We start from the raw sequence: 19,362 nt of genomic DNA, 5'->3' as shown, positions 1-19,362 counted from the left end.
ACATTAACCAGTCATAGCTCTCTAATAGAGATAGATATTGCTGCTTTCAGAGATGTTATAGGGGTTTCTGCTGCTGCTACATAGCCTTAGGTGATGGTTACAACAGCTGTGTTAAGCAGGAGAGCAAGCAAACATTTTTTCCCAAAATTAGAAATATACAATTTCCAAAAATGGGAGCGAAAGACAAAAGGTAATGAAAAATACTGCTGAAGAAAGGTTTAATTAAAAAAATCAGGAATTCAACAGTGCCTAAATCTTTATTTTTCATAACCTACATATTTTTTTTCAAATTAGACAGTTTTACATTTTATGACACAAAAGGAAACTTAAATTACTGATAGTTTACATGTAAGCTTGATTCCAGTCTTAATGGAAGAACAAAAACAAAAACCCTCAAAAAGGCTCCCATATTACACTTCTGTTTCATGAATTGGCAGCTGTTAGGTCTCCTTAGGAATCTCAGATTGTCTGCTGCTATTAGTGTAATCGGTTACAAAGCACAAAAGTCCCTACCTGTAGTACTGAAGGAGATACAGAGATAGGTGTGCACCATTACAGTCAGCTGTTGCTTGTGATACACTGCACCATGTTCCAACAAGGGCCTTTTCCATGCCAACTGCTCAGGGCTTTGAAGGGTAATGCAGCAAGGTAAAAAAAATTGCCACTGTTCACAGATTTCCAAGCTGTGAGTGACAGTGTCATGGTGAGGGACTGATCTGAAACAACCTTTGGTTTTGAAAGCAACCTTCATTTTTTTTAAATTCCTGGAATGAGAGTCTCAGATCCCATTTTGACTCGTTTTCAAAATGAAAAGCATCACTACACAGTCCTACAAGGTAAAATGCCAATTTTAATTACTGCATCCCTGAACCTTTAACTCAGCTACTGCTTTTGGGAGGTTTTTCATTTTAAAAGCCACATTTTAATCTCTCTCTGTATCGTAGCAACAGTCTGCATGCAACTTCACAACTCTACTCCGAAAACTCCATTTTGTCACTGAGTGGGGGGGGGGAAAAAAAAAAAGAAGAAAATCTCAAAGTAAAATGCAGTAAGGAGAAGTTGTATGGTATGTTACACAGCGATTTGGCGTGTCACCTCGTTTTTTTTAAAAAAAAGCTATAAAAACCACGTCAGAGGAAGGTTTAAACTTTTGGTGCAACAGACTGTTGCTGGGTAAGCAGTAATTACAGTGTATTGACCTAGCACAAATGGCAGCAGAATACATTAGAACAGCACAACACACCCCGCTGGTCTCAATATATCACCTCGGGTACCAGCTGAGCATCATGACGAGCCGTACACAGTCGCTGTAAGGAACCACTCGCGATTGTTTGCAGCTGGAAAGCCTTTCACTTGCAGCAGACAAACAAAATGAATCATACAGCTGGCCTAAACCATACACAAATCTAGCTACCGTGTTCACTGCTGCTGGGGAAAGGAGAAGAGTATTAAAAAAAAATAAATCCAATGACAGAACTAGTTGAGCGGTTTTGGTGATGTTGTCGGGGTCTTATCTCCTCCCACAGCATTCACAAAGTGCGCTTTTTAAACAAACAAACAAATAAACAAACAAACAAAAAAAAATCAACAGACTCCGGCATGCCCTGTTTTGACCAATTCTGCAGCATACAACAGGCTGGATTTTAAAATGTCAACTAGTTACCAATCGATGCTTGTAATAGGAGATTTATCAGGAGTCGACTTCTATAGTTACTTTACAGTTCTGTGAATCATGCACTGATACTCTTGAAAGCACACAAGTAAGCTTCAGTGTATATTTTTGCAGCAGTCAAGTTTTTTTCCCCAATTAGACTTGATTTTTATTAAAGACTAAAATTACAGTTTGACTGCTGAAATTCATTATTTACATTGCAGAACACTTTTGAATTGGTTAAATCGCTTGTTTTTAGAGGGACTTTGGGAAAACATTTGAGGGCTTTCAAATAAGACTTTCGTTCCATTTCCCTTTTGCAGTGAAGAGGCAGAGTCAGTTCAACACACCAGAATAAAATAAGAAAAAGAAAAAACAACGAATTAAAGTAATATTCAAACCACAACATTTAGTTTATCTACATCCAGCTCAACAGCAACATTTATAATATCAATAATTTTTATCAGATTTTTTTCTTTAGGGTACCTTTTTATATGTTCTGATTATTTACAACTGTACAAGCAAAGCACACACTTCCAAGTGCACATATTTAATACAGTATTGACTATTTGCATTTACAGGTTTTTCAACAATCTGAAAAAGATCAACTGTTTAAGATCTTTAAGGTATATTACAAAAACTGCTGCTAGTTCCTGTACTACAGTATGTTTACCCAGTAAGACCAGTGACAATAGATACATACTGTAACTGAGTAATTCTGTATTCCATTCATGCTAACCCTCCATGGGGTCAGACCTCATTAACTCTAAGCTGTCTTGTACAAAAGTTAAGGCAAAGTCATTTTCAAGTTTAAATAAAATTCAAGTCTTTAAATATTGGATGGAAATAATTCTTTAAAAAAATCAGTTGTTTAAATAAACATTTTTGTGGAATAAACTGTACTGTCATAGTCAGCAGGAATGAGTTTTGTCTGAACTTCCTGCAGTTTAAACATTTAAAGAAAAACTTTAGGCATCTTAAAACAAAAATAATTTATATTCAACTTTATTAGAAACTTGCTAATTTAGTGCATCCTTGTCCTTCAGAAAGCGCATCACTTCTAAAGTAAATAAGTGTGAGAAACCTCATCCCAGAGGTAAATATCAGGGATCTCTTCCTCCACCACACAAAACAAACACCACTATCTCACGTCTTGAAAAATTTAAATCCATATGCCAATGCTCGTAGTTACAGGAAGATGTCAACACAAGGCTGACTAAGATATGAACTCTTTCAAAGAGCACTTGGGGCAGAGCTGAAAAAAAAGTCTACACAGAGCACAGGGGTAACCAGAATATACAGCGCTGACTCAGTTAACTCCCTTACAAGCACAGGGAAGCTAAAGTTATCACAAGAAGGCTACACTGCTTTCTCCTGATAACATCCACTCACTAACAGGCTTCACCATCATAGAAGCTCACAGACTTGATTCTTTCTATTCACAATGTGCTTTGTATTTGCAAATTATAACATCAGTTTTATTCTGGAGTGAGAAGATGGTTACTTGCTTGCAGTAAGTCAAAAAAAGGAAATATTTTAGAAAGACTGCTATGGTGCCCCGTAGAATTAATTTTGTGTGTGCAAAACATCAAAAAAAGATTATTTTTTTAAAAAATACTAGAAACAGCTACTCATTTAACCTAAAAGTGCAAGTTCATTTGCTGACACTTAGTACAGCAGCCCAATAAAAAAAAAAAGTCTTCAAGGTCACATACTAATTTGTAAAATATGTTCTACCTCCTTGCACTCTACACACTAGCTGCCGTTATCAGTCTTTTGGACACTTTAGATATGTACTTGCAGACCTGTTTATTAAAAATATTGCAGCAGCACATTTCTGCTTAACAGTTTAGAAAAAACTCACTATACAGAGCTTGCACTCACACAGCCACAGAGAGGCTTAATAAAAAGTTGATTTTTTTTTAAAGACAAATATTTTACACCTTGGAAAAAAAAAAATCACACTAAGCTTCACCTCCAATTAAGCACCAATCTAAATGTAAGGTTTAGAACAACTATCCAGAAATACCCAGAAAAATAGAATGTTTGTTCAAGAGGGGAAAAAGTACTTCACAGAAAAATAACTTGCAGGCATTATTATATGCCCAGTATCACTGCAAGCTCCTAACCAGCAACTCATTCTCAGGTATCTTAGTGGGAACATGGGTTTAATTTGTGGGAAGCAGACCTCTTCTCAAATTCCCCCTAGTTGTTAGTTTCACTGAGGAGATTTTGGAGGGGTACTCTGTTCTTTATTTAAGCGTTTGCCAACGGCTGGAGGGGACGATCTGCGTCCTGACTGTCTCCTCTGGTCTTTGGGTTGTCCAGGATGTGACTTTGCAGGAGGAGGTTCTCTGTTTTTCTCTATTGTTTCTGTGGGCTTTCTTTCTTCTTTCCCACATGCTACAGTGTTTGGCTTCTGTTCTTTCTGGGGTTGCAATGTAGGAGGATCCTTAGTTGTTCTCTGGCAAATTTCCGCATAACTAGGTTTTCGCAGTTCCTGTGAAATCGGAAGCAAACAGGACGGAGTCAAACAAAGCACCCTGAGAAAAAATTAATTTACTTTTATGAACAAAAAAAGCTAAAGTCCCTGTCCCCAAAGACTGCTGTACTAAAATACGCAGATGAGGGTTTGATTATGAAGTTTACAGAAGTTGTATAAGACAATCAATCAGAAGGCAAGGTAAAATGCAAAACAGTATTCCAGAAAAATGGAGTACTGGCATAGGGCAAAATAATTCCCATTCAAACAAACTCTAAACCAGTTGAAAGATGATGAATACTCTTGTTTAAATATCAACATGTGTACTAATGCTTCTACCTTAAGTATACTACCAAGGAGAGGATTTGGGTAAGGAGCTATCTTTTGCACTGTTAATTGCATAATTATATCACGCAAGTGATCATGAAGCCATCAACACACAAATTTAAAGCTGCTGGGCAAATTCAGGGTTGCTGGACTCACGTGATTAAGCAACACTGGGTAGCAATAAATACTCTGTTAAATGCATCAAACTGTATCATTAAGAAAAAGTGAAGTAGTAAGGTCACTTACTATGGCAGCCCCATTGACTTGTACCGATTTACATGCAGTACTGAGTGAGGAAGAAGAAAGTCTTTCTGTACTCTGTGTCTCTCTCTGCTGTTTATCCACAACCTTGGGGTCCCTGTAAGCATTAGCAGGAAGCAAGGTTCATGAAAAGTGAAACTTCAGGATAGATCAATGATCTAATAATAGGTCTAAAAAGTTTGAGTAGGACTATAAGTAGTTGTAGCTATAGCACATGATGACTAGCATTGCTTTTTAAAATGTTATCAAATTTTAAAAAGTATATTCCCGTGGAACTTGACACTACCTGTAATTCGTGATGTTCTGATAGCATTTGGTTATTCAGTTATCTTTCCCCTGATACTGAAACACCTCAATTTGATTTGCAGGTTCCAAATAAAGTGTTACAAAAACTTTCTTTACGGTATGGACATCAGTACTGCCCACAGGACCATGGGTTTACTCTCCATGCTTCAGAGCTAGCTAAATACAAGACAGTAAGGTATTCATTAAACTTCTAAATACTTGCAGAAACCAAAACACAACACTGAACTTTAGTCTGCTAAATGACTATTATGATTGAGTCACTGTTATGATATTGTTCAGAAATTAAACTTTATTGCCTTTACTACAAGTACAATACACAACAAAATATTACTTCTTTCACTGATTAAGATTTTAATAGCTATTTACATTGTTCTGCCTGATGAAAGGAAATGCAAATGTGATTCAGAGCAGAATAATTATACCCATGTAATTAAGTGCTTACTCAGAAGACTGGGGTGGCGAAGGAGACCTTTCAAAGGTCCTGGGCAATGTAGAAGAAACCGGTAACAACGGCTCTCGAGGAATTCCTGATGGAATAGTGTTTGTACTTGCATCCACATTAATGTTCTGAAGGAGGAAAAAAGGCACAGAAGGACAATCATAATATCCAATTAATACGGTTTGCCTGAAAATTAGCACAACCAGGGAACAGCTCACAATTTGATTTATAAAGATAAATTAACTATAGGAAGGTACAGAAGGAGCCAATATATGTATTATAACAAGTATGTTATTTTTTTCCTTTACATTTATTTAGAAACACAGACAAATAAATAACACATTGTGGTTGTTTCCAAAAAAGTTGTAAGCTTAGGTCCCTTTGGGACATACCTGGCTGACAAACTTAAGTTAGAATCATAGAATCATTAAGGTTGAAGAAGACCTCCTAAGATCAGAGTTCAACCTTTGATTGATCATCACCTTGTCAACTAAGACCATGGCACTATGTGCCACATTCAGTTGTTTCCTGAACACCTCCACTTCCCTAGGCAGTCTGTTCCAGTGCTTAATTACCCTTTCAGTGAAGAAATTTTTCCTGATGTTCATCCTGAACTTCTCCTGGTGCAGCTTGAGGCCACTTCCTCTTGTCCTGGCCCTGGTTTCCTGGGAGAAGAGACCAAGCCCCACTTGGCTACAACCTCCTGTCAGGGAGTTGTAGAGAGCAGTAAGGACTCCCCTGAGCCTCCTTTTCTCCAGGATAAACAACCCCAGCTCCCTCAGCTGTTTCTCATATGACTTACTCTCCAGACCCTTCATGAGCTTTGTAGCCCTTCCCTGGACATGCTCCAGCACCTCATGTCTTTCTTGTAGTGAGGGACCCAAAACTGAACACAGGATTTGAGGTGCAGCCTCACCAGTGCTGAGTACAGGGGGACAATCACTGCCCTGGCCCTGGCCACACTATTCCTGATACAGGCCAGGATGCCATTGGCCTTCTTGCCCACCTGGGCACGCACTGGCTCCCGTTCCACTGGCTGTCAACTAGAACACCCAGGTCCTGTCCCACAGGGCCACTTTCAGACACTCTTCCCCCAGCCTGTAGCACTGCAGGGTTTGTTCTGAAAGAAGTGGAGGACCCAGCACTTCACCTCGTTGAACCTCATACCCCCTAGCCCATTGATCCAGCCTGTCCAGATAACTCTGCAGAGCCTTCCTGCCCTCCAGCAGATGAACTCTCCTGCCCAACTTGGTGTCACCTGTGAACTAATTGAGGGTGCCCTCAATCTCCTTGTCCAGATCACTGTTAAAGTTATTAAACTGGACTGGCTCCAATATTGAGCCTTGGGGAACAACACTAGCAACTGGAACCAGTGACTTCTTTCAACCTGGAGATTTTGCACCTGCTGGTGACAAAGCAGGCTTTGCATCTGTTCATGTAACCACAGGCAACCTATGAAGACAAAAGTCTCCTAGAGCCATGCACTAGAACTGTCTTCTTCAAAGCTCTAACTGCATCATCCCAATAGCTGGTGCTAATAACCCCAAACCTTAAAAAAAAAAAAGTTTCTGCAAAGGGGGATCTGACCATCATTTAGAAGTCCCTTTCTTATGCTATAGCACAATTTGGTACCAAGCAAAAGAGGTTTTTTCCATAGCCCTCAAAAGATTCTGCTAGTGCCAAGTGATACTTGTGTAGTGCCAAATTGTACTTCCAGATAAAGGTCAAATAGGTTCAAGATGCATACAATGAATTTAAATTGGCACAAAATAAGAAAAGAGAAAGACAACTCTGTATCCTGAAAAATATTTCTCACATTTAAAACCATTTTGTTTGTTTTAAAGGGTGCTCCATTCTTTGTACTGCTTGTGACCTGTCTGACTAAAACCTGAAAAGATTCTGGTATGTTGAAGGGAAAGTAATGGGAAAACACAAGCACAGAAGGAACAAGAGAGTCATTCCTTTCCCCCAGCCCAGCCACCATTCAAAGGGCATAAAACCTAAGACTCCTGTGGTCACTGTTTTAAAATTAGGCAGCACAGATTATTGCAGTACATCTAAGCCTAGTATGACTCAAAGCAAAAGTAAGACAGTAAAAGGTGGATGTTTAGAAATAAAAGAATAGCTTCTACAGTTTTACTTACTATAACAGTGTGTGCAAAGGCTTGAAGTTGCAAGCTGCTGAGCATTCTGGCCCAAGTGCATCAGAACTTGCAGGTACACAGTTAAGTGTGAATAGTTTCAAGCCAAGCAGACATGCAAGTGCTGTTCCTTGTCAAAACAGCCCTTGATCTCACGTGCTGCATTTCCTAGTTACAAAATGTGGGATCATTACCACCTGCCATTCCCCAGAGCTACACCTAGAAGAGCATCACAAAGCAGAGAGCATAAAGATATGATGCTTGGATAACTACTGTTGAAAATTATTGACTTTAGCCTGCTCAGCTTCTGTACATTGAATTTGCCCATGTATAAAACAAGAGCAGCACTGTGTAACTCTACTTCAGTGCTCTGTAACTCTACATCAGGTGACATGAAAAAATATTGAGATCAAAGTGAAAAGCAGACTGTATACATTGGCAAGATTCTGATGTTAGCTCAAACACCTTTGTAAAAGAACACAATTGCTCTTTGGAGCCAGTTGCCGTTACCTTATTCTTTATTTAAATGCCAACAAGGAAAGGCAGCATAATCCCTTTCCTCCGTACAATGGTACAGAATAACTCCTGTAAACTGGAAAAATAAACTTGAAAACTGAAGCTTTTTAATGTGTCAGTGCATTGCACTATCACAAAACCTCAGTGCCTGACTGATAGGAAGACTGCCTCTACAGGGGAGAAGTGTAAGTTCTTTACAATAAGTACAAAGCAAGTATTAGATTTGTAATGGGGGAACAAGGGGTTTTCAGTTGCAGGACTAATAGCAAGTGTTGGAACTATATTTAAAACATGAAATACAATAGTCAAAAAACACTTCACAACTAATAGAGGTATGATACCTTAAAAATGCATAAGTCTTGGTCAAAAAGAGCCTATAATCTGTAGTACTGACAGTAAGTTAAACACTGCTCTTACCATGGCTCTGAACTGCACGTTCCCTCTAAATGCAACCCTGGAACATAGCTGCCCCTCTTACCACTTGCAGGACACAGAGCAGATAGGTGTATGTATAGTCACTGCTTTGGGTGCAGGCTGCCCTGCTGCTTCCCCTTCCCTTGACCAGAAAATACCCCGTATCCACCACTGACATGTGGGCACCAAAGAAAACACTTCTGCAACAGGCTGGTTTTAGAGACGACACATAAGAAATTTTGGTGTTTCACCAGGTTGATTTGAATTGCTAATCCAGGGGTTAACTTCTTCAGTTGTGGTACAGCTAGAAAAACACAAATTAGGGCTAGCAAAAAAAGCCAATATAGACTTCCATAGCCTACAGTGTTCCATAGTGCAGAGGGCTATATGAGTCTTTCTGGAGGAGAACATACTGTCACTCACAGATGGCATGGCAGAGACAGTTCTAAGAATGAAATCTATGAACAGCTACTGAACATTAATTTTCAACTGCATCTCTACTACATCTATAAATCAGTGGTTGCCAAGTTATCCTGGTGTATTTTTATCTTTCTGAGCAATATGACAAGACAACACTGGGATCCAGCTGGTTTTGGTAACAGTTTCTGCTCCAGCTATGATGTCGTGTGTACTGAGATCATGTGGGCAGCTTCATTATTTTGGTGCTTAAAAGTTTGTCTCTGTCACTTTAAAGCGTTTCATATACAACTTAGAAGTCTTTCAAACAGGAGGAAAATGTATCACATACTTTTCACCTGAGTCTATCAAAAAGCCAGAGGCAGTTAAGAACAGCAAAGAGCATATTTTCTAATCTCTGCTATTAACATCTACTTAATATACTGGTGCTCATACTCCACACCAAAGAGAATATGCAAGAAGTTCTAAGATGTAAGAGAAGAAGGCAGCAGCACATCATTTGACAGCTGAAAAGCATTCCTTACAACCCACATAAAACCACAAGTTATTTCCACCCATAAGCCACCAAATCTGAAAACAACAGGTATGCAATTCGCTGGCTTCCCAAAAAAATGAAGACCCATTACTCACTCTTTCTTTTGATGTTCCTATTACCACATTGGACAGTCGGTTTTCAAATAGGTCTTCGGTCTTCAAATTGCCAGCAGCCCCGGGTAATGGAGGAAAGCTAGATAAACCCAATTCAAAGCTGGGAGATGGAGGTTTTACGGGTGGTGGAGACTGTGTTTGGCCTCTCTGGAATAGAAATAACATGTAGAGGTTACTGCACTAGATGACAGAAAAGACATGCAACTCTAAACTGTATTTTGCACTTGATTTATATCAGGGAAGCCCTAGAGAACTCCCAAGAAAACTACACAGTACCAAGGAATAGATAATTTCCTTTTCCACTGCTGCCCTTGATATATGTAATTATTATTTAAATGGGATGGCATATGCATAAGCTTTAGTGATACTGGTACAGTAAGAAAAGTCTTCTCACAGACCCTTCCTTCAGGACAGACACACCGACACAGAAAGGAAAACACTGGTTTAGGTGTCATGATATAGTGAAAATATAAAGCCCATTTATGTGTAGTTGGTAACATTCTAAATAAAAGACAGGAGTCAACAAGAATCTTATTTTCAGATTTATCAAGAAACAGCAAGACAGCATGCCTTGCATGTAGTACAGACAACAGCAATTTTCATCTAATTACCATGAACTTATATGGTCACTATGTAAAAATGCAAAGATAAGTGTCAAAACTATTTTTGAAACAGAGAATTCACTAAAAAGTCACTAAGCCTATGAAGAAAAAACAATGCCCCAGGCAAAAAAAACCCCCAAGATCAGTGGGCTAAATGCAACCATTATGCAATAGAGACAGCAGTTCAGGAGTTACAAGTACCACAATTAAAGATCACTTGAGAGGACTGCTTGTAAGGATTTATAAAGTTACATTCTATTTACACGGAAAAAATAAAATTCCTTTTGTAATATGCTGTAACTGAAGTTACCAATTAACTCCACCTGCACCATGCAAACAAAGAAGTAACTGTTTCTTGACTGTGCTCAGGCCTGTGCTAAGATGATCTCTGCCACAAAATGCCAAATGCAAAGCACTCTTTGAAACAGCTCCTATTTTGAAAAGGAAAATATGAGTATATAGTCGAGATGGTCTGAATGGGAGAACAATGCTTCTGGACAAAAAGAGCAACAGATACAAGACCACCTTTGAGTTCTTTTCACAAACTACAAATTATGTCAAAAGAAGTGTGTGTCAAGAGGGAAGTGGGGGAAATAACAAATACAGAGGCTCATGCAGTGATGTTATTTTACAACTGTAACATGAATAAGGAAATAATCTGGTTCAACTTCATGAACATGCCAAGTGTGGCAAAAACGAATTGCAGAGAAATTACTGGTTTTATCACATCAAACCTTAAATCCTATAAAAAAAAAGTTTATTCTCTTCTACAGCCTTTGAAAAGGCTGTAGAATATCAAAGGCTATATTGGTATATCAAGGCTATTTTGGTATTAACCTTGAATTTCAGTTCACCAAAACCACAATAGTTCAGTAGTGTCAGTATACCCTTACCAAGTGGCTCTTGAAGATGCATTTAAGAAACAGAACCACTTCATAATTAACATTTCTGCTACACATTATGACACCAGGATGTATGTCCTTTAACACCTACATGAATGTATAATAATGAAGTATTAAGTGTTTTGAACTTCAGCTTAGCTGTTTAGCTCGCCCTGAATGTGAACACTGGCAAGTCGACAAAGTAACACTAAGATGGAAATTTTTTGCTACTGTAAGAGTAATTTTAACTTTGTCACCCACTACTCCACCTAATATCCATATTTTTGCCTTGTTACCCTACATTTATTATAGACTAATAAGATCACAAACACTCACTGTAAACTTGTCCTCCCTTTTCTTCCGGTAGCCATATGAGTTTTTCCTAAGGGAAAGAAAGCAGAAATCAAAACCTTGCCTAAAAATGAATGGAAGACAGTTAATGAAACCAAGTGAAATTAATTCAAATTGCTATTTTATCCATCTTCATTCTAGACAGGTTATTAAAAAATGTTTTAAGGAAAAATTCCTAGCAACCTCTCATTAAAATAAAGGTACAGATCTTATGCAAGTCAGCATAAGAATACACTGGTTACAAGTAATTCCTGTGTTAAAAGCATCTCAGTGCTGGTTACATAGAAGGGTTAGACGAAACATTACAATATCCAAAGTAAAAGTTTTAGGATTTTTTTTTAATACCAATGTAACCTTCCAAATATAGCTAACTATTTTCAGTTCAGGTAAAGCTCCTCCAAAACATTTTCAGCACTTTTCCCCCAGTCATGTTTCAGGTTAAGCCCCTCCAAGCAGGAGTTCAAAATCTGCAATGAGTTTTAATTTGTTTTCAATATATTTTCTAATTTCTTTTGTATTAAATACTGAAACGTCAGAATATAAATCTAAGTACTGACTACTCCTGTAAATTTTTTGTAGTCTATAGTTTGAGTAATCTTGTTTCCTAAGTTCTTAATCATACTTTCATCCATTAGTTATAACACAATTTGGCAAATTAGATTTAGAAAAGTATTACAGTACTTGCACAAAATCCCCACTTAATTTTGCAATGATACAAGTCTAAAATAGGATCATCTGCAAAACATTCAACTTATCTTCCAATTCAGTAAGTCACTCAAAATATGATTTACTTAGAGACAAACACAGCCATCATCAAAGCTGCACAATGCTTTTATAAAGCACTTATTAGAACCCTACTGTATTTAACAAGATTCCAAGATAACCCTGTTAAATTCTCACATTATTATTGGTACCACTGATTTTCAGCTCCCCAGATAGTTGGTTTTCTTCTTTGTTTCTTTGCTTTTTAAAACTACATAACAATAGTTTCCCTAGTTGCATGTAGCCCTTTTTCTTCGCTCCACACCAATCCACCATCTTTGTTCTGTCTATGTCCAATTTGGTCAAAATTCTGATCTTTCAACTGAAAAGGTTAAGAATCAGCACTGCTAGTAGAGGTTCAGGTGCACTGCTGAACAATGGAATGGGTAGAACTTCCTTTTTAAAGTCAAGCAAGTAATATACAAAAACTTTCTTATACCAGATGAAGAAAGGAGGGAGGATCAGATCTTACGGCTGTACATCGTTCATCAGTTGCCACTAATGATTTTCATCTGGCAGGAAAGTATGCAAGTCCACTTTGCACCTGTTCTATATTTAACACTTCCTCTGAAGTACTTTCCAAGATTTTATTTTTGAGGAGACAATCTCATCTTAAAGCAGTATTGAAAACAGTCACAATACCACACACCTCTGCACTGAACGGAGTAGTTTAAAAGCAGCAACACTTGGCTGTTCAGAGGACAACTAGAGAGTGCACTCACCTTCCTCTCCCCAGTCCAGGAGACGAGTCAACGCTGGTCTGTTCCATCCGCCCAGTTCCTACTTCCCTCTTGGTGTAACTCGTAGTAGCACTCTGCATCCGTGTCCTGCTTTGTCCCGGCTGCCGCGTCTGTGGACTCCTGACGCCATTGATTAAACGATCAGCAGAAAAGTTGAATATTGTAGGACTGTCTAGAAGCCCAGGTCCCCTCTCTGCACTGGGTATTGTATGTCGTATATGAGACTTGCTAGGATTCCTATAAATTCAAAAGTCATTTCAACATACATACTAGGAGAGATCTTCTGAGGCCTAAGCCTGTACACAGGATTCAGAAGAAGCAAGATCTTCAGTCCTTTATTGCGTATTTCATGTATAAGAATGATCAACATTCATTTTAACAGGTCAGGTGAATTATCAAAATGAACCTTTTCACTGTCTATTTTCAACTAAGCCTTTACCTAAAACCTACTTGAAATGGAAAATACTATGTGACTAATCCTGCTGATCATGTCGTCTTTCAGAATATTTCAGCTGAATACCCCAAATCATGGAACAGACAAGCTCTCAGCTTTCAGACTGTCCATTTACATTTTGAAACAGGACCCCCATTAACAACAGGAGCACCATCTGCCCTTTCGCCTCACTTAACCTTGTAACAGTTTCAGTTTCACAAGTAACCTCAAGGTAGCTGGTGTTACTAATATAAGCAGATGAAAACCCCACCTGCCAGATAATACAACAGCTGTACATTGTTAAAAGATAGCTGAACTTGCCTGTTCCTGGGAGGATATTGTCTGAGTGTTGTCAATGGAGAAGCAGCAGGCTTGAAGGTTGGAGATGTGAACCCATTGATAAATCCAGTATTTGGAAATGGTGTTACCTAAAAAAACATATTGCATGCTCATCACTCATAAGGAAAATCAGTATTATTTTTTCTGAACCCTGTATTTTACGTCATTCCCTGCGGGACAGTACTTAAAAGATTGGCTCAAACAGCAATAAAGCATTTGTCCAGTGCCTTGTAACCAACTTACAGATGTTGTTTTTTGAGAAGACAGCCACTACACATATTCAACTCCTGATAATTTAAGAGGATTGAAAAACATCAAGTCAAAATTCTTGGAGCTAAGTTAAATAACTCTCCTATTTCACACCATCCTATACAGGACTTTGGAGTACACAGATACTTTTTTGTCAAAGAATCTCTAATCTACATAGTCTGTAATTGTTTTTCTAAAAATGCATATGTGAATCCCCCCCTAAAAAGAAAAAAAAGTCTTTTTAGTTACTCATTTCACTTTCATGTGATACCTAAATAAAGCCCAGAGAATAAATGGATGTTAAGTGGAGCTCTGATGCTTTTCATATCTTACCACCTTATTCCACAAGTGAAATACTGTCTTCTTGTCTGAAAAAGCAATATTAGTAAAAGATTTCCTGGCGTGGGTGCATATCAGTGTCTTGTATTAACAAGATATCTCAAAACCTGAAGCATGTTCAAAGTAATTTTTCCAACCTCACTAGCACACTTTAGTCTTTTTTATTTAAATGTACAAGTGAGTTTCATTTAGGACATGTTACTTTTAGCATCAGCAAATGCTTGCTAGTCTTCTCCCCCTGAAAATAACTACAACGCAGAACAGTAAGAATCTTTCTACACTTTATTAAATGACGAAAAACAGCTGGGCATAACACCATTTCCTATAAAGTTATCTTTAAACTTGACTGAGTTTTCTTGCAGAAGTTAAGACAAATCACTTATCGATGGAAAAGAAAATTTAACACCAAAACTGTCGTGTCAAACGACTGTTAGCCTAACTCAGCATGCACGACAGCAAATGCTACCTGAGACTCCACAAAAAGGCCATTAGGAGTGCAAAAAATCTCTTTTTGGAACAGAGTTTCATCAAAATACTGCTTTGAAGTACTTTCTGGTTTCAGAGTTACAACTTGAATGCTGCAAAATTCCATAAAAGCTAGTAAGTCTGAATAACAAGAAGACACTAAACATACTAAAGGAAAACAAGTTTAATTCACTGCTTAAAGGAACCTTAGCAATGTTCAACCCTTCTTTCTTTATAATGATGGATGATCCTTTTGGAAGAAAAAAATGTTTGTTGGTTTTTTTTTTTCATTTTCCAATAGTACCAAAAGCATCTCCACAGAAGTCACCTGCCTCAAACATACTTTTTAAGTTTTTTTCCCCTCCCAAGCAGGACAAACTAGATATTTTCTCAAACACTATTAAGTACGTGATGAAGAACTAGGTAGTTTTAGAATTGAGGACATGTGTTGCCATATTCTAGTTTCAGAACAAAAATGGTATGCCCACACTACTGAGTGTATTCAACCTCAAATTAGAGATGAGACAAAGCACTGTTAGTGCTTATGATGAAGCAGAAGAGAGAAATTTCTGCTTCAGAGACCACAGAGTTCTCAGAATATCCTGAGTTGCAAGGGACCCACAAGGATCACAAGGCCAACTCCTAAGAGAATGACTCATACAGGGATCAAACCCGCAATATTTTCATTCAAGTCTCTACATGCAAACTGTAACCCTGTCTCATGAAAATTATTCCTGTGTCATGGCTCCTCATGGTCCCTGTTCTCCTCAAGTGATTTCTATTCAAATATAGCTTTTCCTAAAAAAGAATCAAGAAACATCATGTTACATTCATGTACATAAAATGGAACTAACCAATGACAATGCACTGCAAAACAGTGGGAGATAAAGCTCAGACAGTTAATTTTCTGTTTTGACTAAGAAAGGTACAAGCTCTTTAATGCTGGTAAACTTGTAACATCTTCCCCAAAGGACAGGACTGGTAAGTTTTCTGGAACACAAAAAGTTCCAGGACAACATAAGGCAGGTACACAGTATGCTCTGGCCAATTAATCTATGTCTTCTACAGCAGCCTCATCCAGCTACTTCAGTATCCCACAGCAAGACTGCAGTAGTCAGTCTATCTACAAGAACATTCACGTTCATTGCTGCTTAGCAAGGTAGTTTTTGCCTTCCCCTGCAAGGGCTCTGGTTACTTTCCCTGTCTGTGAAGTCTTTAGCACACCAACTTTTTAATTAGCTTGCTATTCAGTACACAAGAAGTTTACTCAAGTTTGTTCAAGGACATGTTAATCCTCTGCCAAAAAACCTTTAAAGAACTTCTAATTTTGAGCATTGCTACCCTTGTTTCTTTAAGCTGCAGGTAAAGAGGCATTTCCAGAGGAAAGAAAGAGACTCCAGCTAGGAACCCTTAGTCTCCCAGTCATTACAGGAAACTATGTTCCTGTTAGTTTTTGTAGAATAACAAAGGCAGACTAAAAGGGGTCAAGGTAATTCTGATGGGACTGTCACAATGGAGAAGATGGAAGCAGGACTGCAGGATGAAAAGGGTGTCCCATTAGAATATATAAGGATTATTGCTATCACTCTAGCTTTAAGGCTTACCAATAGCCTCCTTAAGAAAATTTACAAAAAAAAAAAAAGGTAATTTAAAAGTGATCTTTGTAACTGGCAAAAGTAATTTTATTTTTTTATTGCCAAAAGACATGTTACTTTTGCACAGAAAATATTTTGCTTAAGAACATGACAAATAGCGTAATTCAGCATGTCAACCTAGAGTCTGATTTCCTGCTAGAAGATCAAGATATCACATTATCCTTATCTATCTGATTCCATTAAGTTTATTCTGTACATATCAGAATTGCTTTTTCTGGTATTCACATACATATTCTGAAGATCTAATTTCTAAAGAAGCTTTAAGCCATTGCTAAAAGAAATTCTTACTAAGATTTCTTTTGGTAATGCTTAGTTAATAATCTTTACTAAAGAACTGCCTCAAAAAGAATCACACTCCAGCCTGAGACCACATACAATTTTCAAATAATCCAACTTCGTACACCATGGGAAGGATTCTGAAGGACTGTTTTTCAAGAAGAATTAGAATCTTAAACTCCCCTTTTCAGGACACATATGCTTCCTACACCACAGTACTTTGTAAGAAAATAGTACCAAACTTTGAAAAGAATAGAACTGCTTCACAATCAAGAGACTTACCAATGAAGGGTCAAGGTAGCTGTGTGTGGCTGACCAGGTCTGTGGGCCAATTAAGCTGTACAATGGGAAGTGCTGCTGGGGACTGTATACTGGAGGTATGTAAAAGGAGGTTGTGTAACGCTGCTGCGTGTAGAGGTTCATATCCAGAGGTCTATATCCATTCTTTGGCAAAAATGTGTTTATAGCTATTGCCTTTGCTTTTATCCTTGCCTGCAAAGGAGATGAGATTATTTACTACAGCATCCTTTCCAATTATATCAGGATGGTTCAAACCAGCAGCTCTCAAATTTTAAATGGACACTTGTCAGTAACTGCTTTCTCCTTCAAGGACAGTAGGAACAGCTCAATGCTTCCCTGCTGCCTGATGCTGGGCTGGATATGCCACTGTCAGAAAGGAGGAAAAGGAGAAGTAGCATTGTATGTGCTACATTTCAAAACCCAACTCCAGGTCACGTGGCTCCTGAGACTGCACCATTTATATTTATATTAGAAAACACAGTGAACGCCACAAAAACCAGAACACAGACACAAGCTTCCCCCCAAACCCCAAAAAGCTCTATTTACCTTAATTGGTTTTCCTTGGAAAGTTTTCACTTCTTCTCTAAGGTATCTGTAAGCCTTTAAAAAAAGTAATTATCTTATTTGTCACATATAATTTAAACATAGGAAACTTACATTTTGACAGGCTGACCTACCAATAATTCCTGGAGTGTCTGCTAATGTTACACTACAGAAAACTCATATATAATCTGGATTCACCTAAATTTATCATTGCAGAAGTGCTTCAGTAGCATTAAAACAAGACTTTAATGCTTATGACTGAAGCATTTCAATGGTTCACCCAAAATATCAATGTTCTCTGTACAAAAAAATCATAGCTTTGGCCAGGACACCAAAGATAAAGATGAACAAGTTAAAACTCTTAAGAGTTATGTTTAGTAGCACTGGTAGTACTAGCTCAGGGGAAGCATTACTGTTTTTAGAGGTTTGGGTGTTATTCTTTTTCATTGTTATGCATTTGTAATACTGTTTAAGACCTGTCAATTCACCCTCATCTTGTCCTTGTTTACTGTTACATTCTAATATGCTTCAAAAAATAGTGTTACCTGCTGTGCATCGGCTTCGGATTCAAATGTGATGAACCAATTGTCATTATAGGCAAACTCACAGTTGATGAACTTAGGCAAATTGTCTCCTTTGAAAAGTGCTTCAACCTCCTGAAGAAAGTGGTTTGATAACAAGGTAGAGAGAAGGGATGGAGAGAAGAAAACATCAAATTGAAGTGCAAAACTTTGGGACTCCAAGCAAGAAAGAGAGAAAGTACTTTCAGACTTACAAAACAGAACTGAGGAGTTCAGAACACCTGCAGCAGCGATAGCTCTCTCCAATCTACCTGTTAGCTAGGAGGAATTCAAACATGCACTGTCTAAGGCCATAATGCAAGAGAAGTTGCCTGCTCCCTTTAAATATGGGGGGATAAACTATTTAGGCCATAGAGAGACATTTAACCTTGGCATCAAGTGCAGAAAGATGTCTATTTCTCTTCAGTCCCTAAAACCATGGAGCCTCACAAAAACCGGTGCATATGGCACAGGACAGGAGAATTCAATTCTGCCCTTTCAGCAGAAACCCGGAGATAAGCTTCAACTCAAATGCCTACAGATTCACGTATTTGAAACAGGGTTTATGTTACCTTAAACATCATCTGTTAGTTTCTAGAGAAAACACAAACATTGGACTTCATATTTTAATTTATTTACATACTTTTTGTTTTTCCTCACAGAGTTGAGGTGAGCAGCATCAGAAGGCAACACAACTTGGGAGGCCTTTACAGTATTTTGGAACTTTGTTGCTTAAATAAAGCCTGACACTGCTGTACCAGAAAACGTAGGCTATTAAATCTGGCCAGTTAAGTCTAGATTTTTTCAGTCTGTCAAATTTAAACACAATGTATAAAACACTTCACTTGAGACAAATTCTTTTGAAAATAAAGACTCAGAACTTTGTCTGAAGCATTTAAGAATGACCACCCAGGTGTAACACATCCAACGTGACAAACTGATGACAGCAACAAAAATAAATATATCTATTAAAAAAAGAATCTACAATACTAAAAGCTAGGTAGTCTTTGAAAAGTTTCATTTCACTTGGAAAGCTAGAAGGGGCTATTATCTTTAAGCTACCTACATAGTAAATATCCAGCTTTTTCCTTCCAATTCATTTTATCATGTTCCTATTTATTAAGGCCTCTTATTTTTTTGTTGTAAGTTTTTAAAGTGTAGTACTTCGATTTTTGTCTGAAGACTATCAAGAAGAGCAACTCTTTCAGAACCTTTACTCTTCCTTGTAAAATTAAACAGAGGGGAAAATAAAATATCTACCTATC

At 37.9% G+C, this 19,362-nt stretch overlaps 1 protein-coding gene across 9 annotated transcripts in view; it reads right to left on the bottom strand.

The window, feature by feature from the left end:
- Window positions 1-238: 238 nt before the first annotated feature.
- The window catches only part of LARP4B (La ribonucleoprotein domain family member 4B), a 56,585-nt gene continuing 37,461 nt past the window's right edge, over window positions 239-19,362 (bottom strand). For 3 of the 9 annotated variants that reach the window (XM_018075470.2, XM_018075471.2, XM_018075463.1), the window contains 12 exons: window positions 18,083-18,193; window positions 17,541-17,594; window positions 16,977-17,186; window positions 15,463-15,561; window positions 13,693-13,799; window positions 12,921-13,175; window positions 11,422-11,467; window positions 9,585-9,749; window positions 6,042-6,131; window positions 5,470-5,594; window positions 4,707-4,818; window positions 239-4,151 (listed from right to left, as the gene is read on the bottom strand). In XM_018075470.2, coding sequence (XP_017930959.1) covers window positions 3,870-4,151; window positions 4,707-4,818; window positions 5,470-5,594; window positions 6,042-6,131; window positions 9,585-9,749; window positions 11,422-11,467; window positions 12,921-13,175; window positions 13,693-13,799; window positions 15,463-15,561; window positions 16,977-17,186; window positions 17,541-17,594; window positions 18,083-18,193 — 1,656 coding nt within the window. In that variant the 3' untranslated portion in view covers window positions 239-3,869. Of the gene's footprint in view, window positions 4,152-4,706; window positions 4,819-5,469; window positions 5,595-6,041; window positions 6,170-9,584; window positions 9,750-11,421; window positions 11,468-12,920; window positions 13,176-13,692; window positions 13,800-15,462; window positions 15,562-16,976; window positions 17,187-17,540; window positions 17,595-18,082; window positions 18,194-19,362 lie in introns of those variants that run through there. The other 6 variants (XM_018075466.1, XM_018075464.1, XM_018075465.1 and 3 more) reach the window with 6 other exon arrangements.

This window comes from Manacus vitellinus, unplaced genomic scaffold (genome assembly GCF_001715985.3).
Source record: "Manacus vitellinus isolate BGI_N305 unplaced genomic scaffold, ASM171598v3 scaffold_3_pilon, whole genome shotgun sequence".
In the NCBI taxonomy this organism is placed as follows: Eukaryota; Metazoa; Chordata; class Aves; order Passeriformes; family Pipridae; genus Manacus; species Manacus vitellinus.
This window is presented reverse-complemented; position numbering and strand designations above follow the sequence as displayed.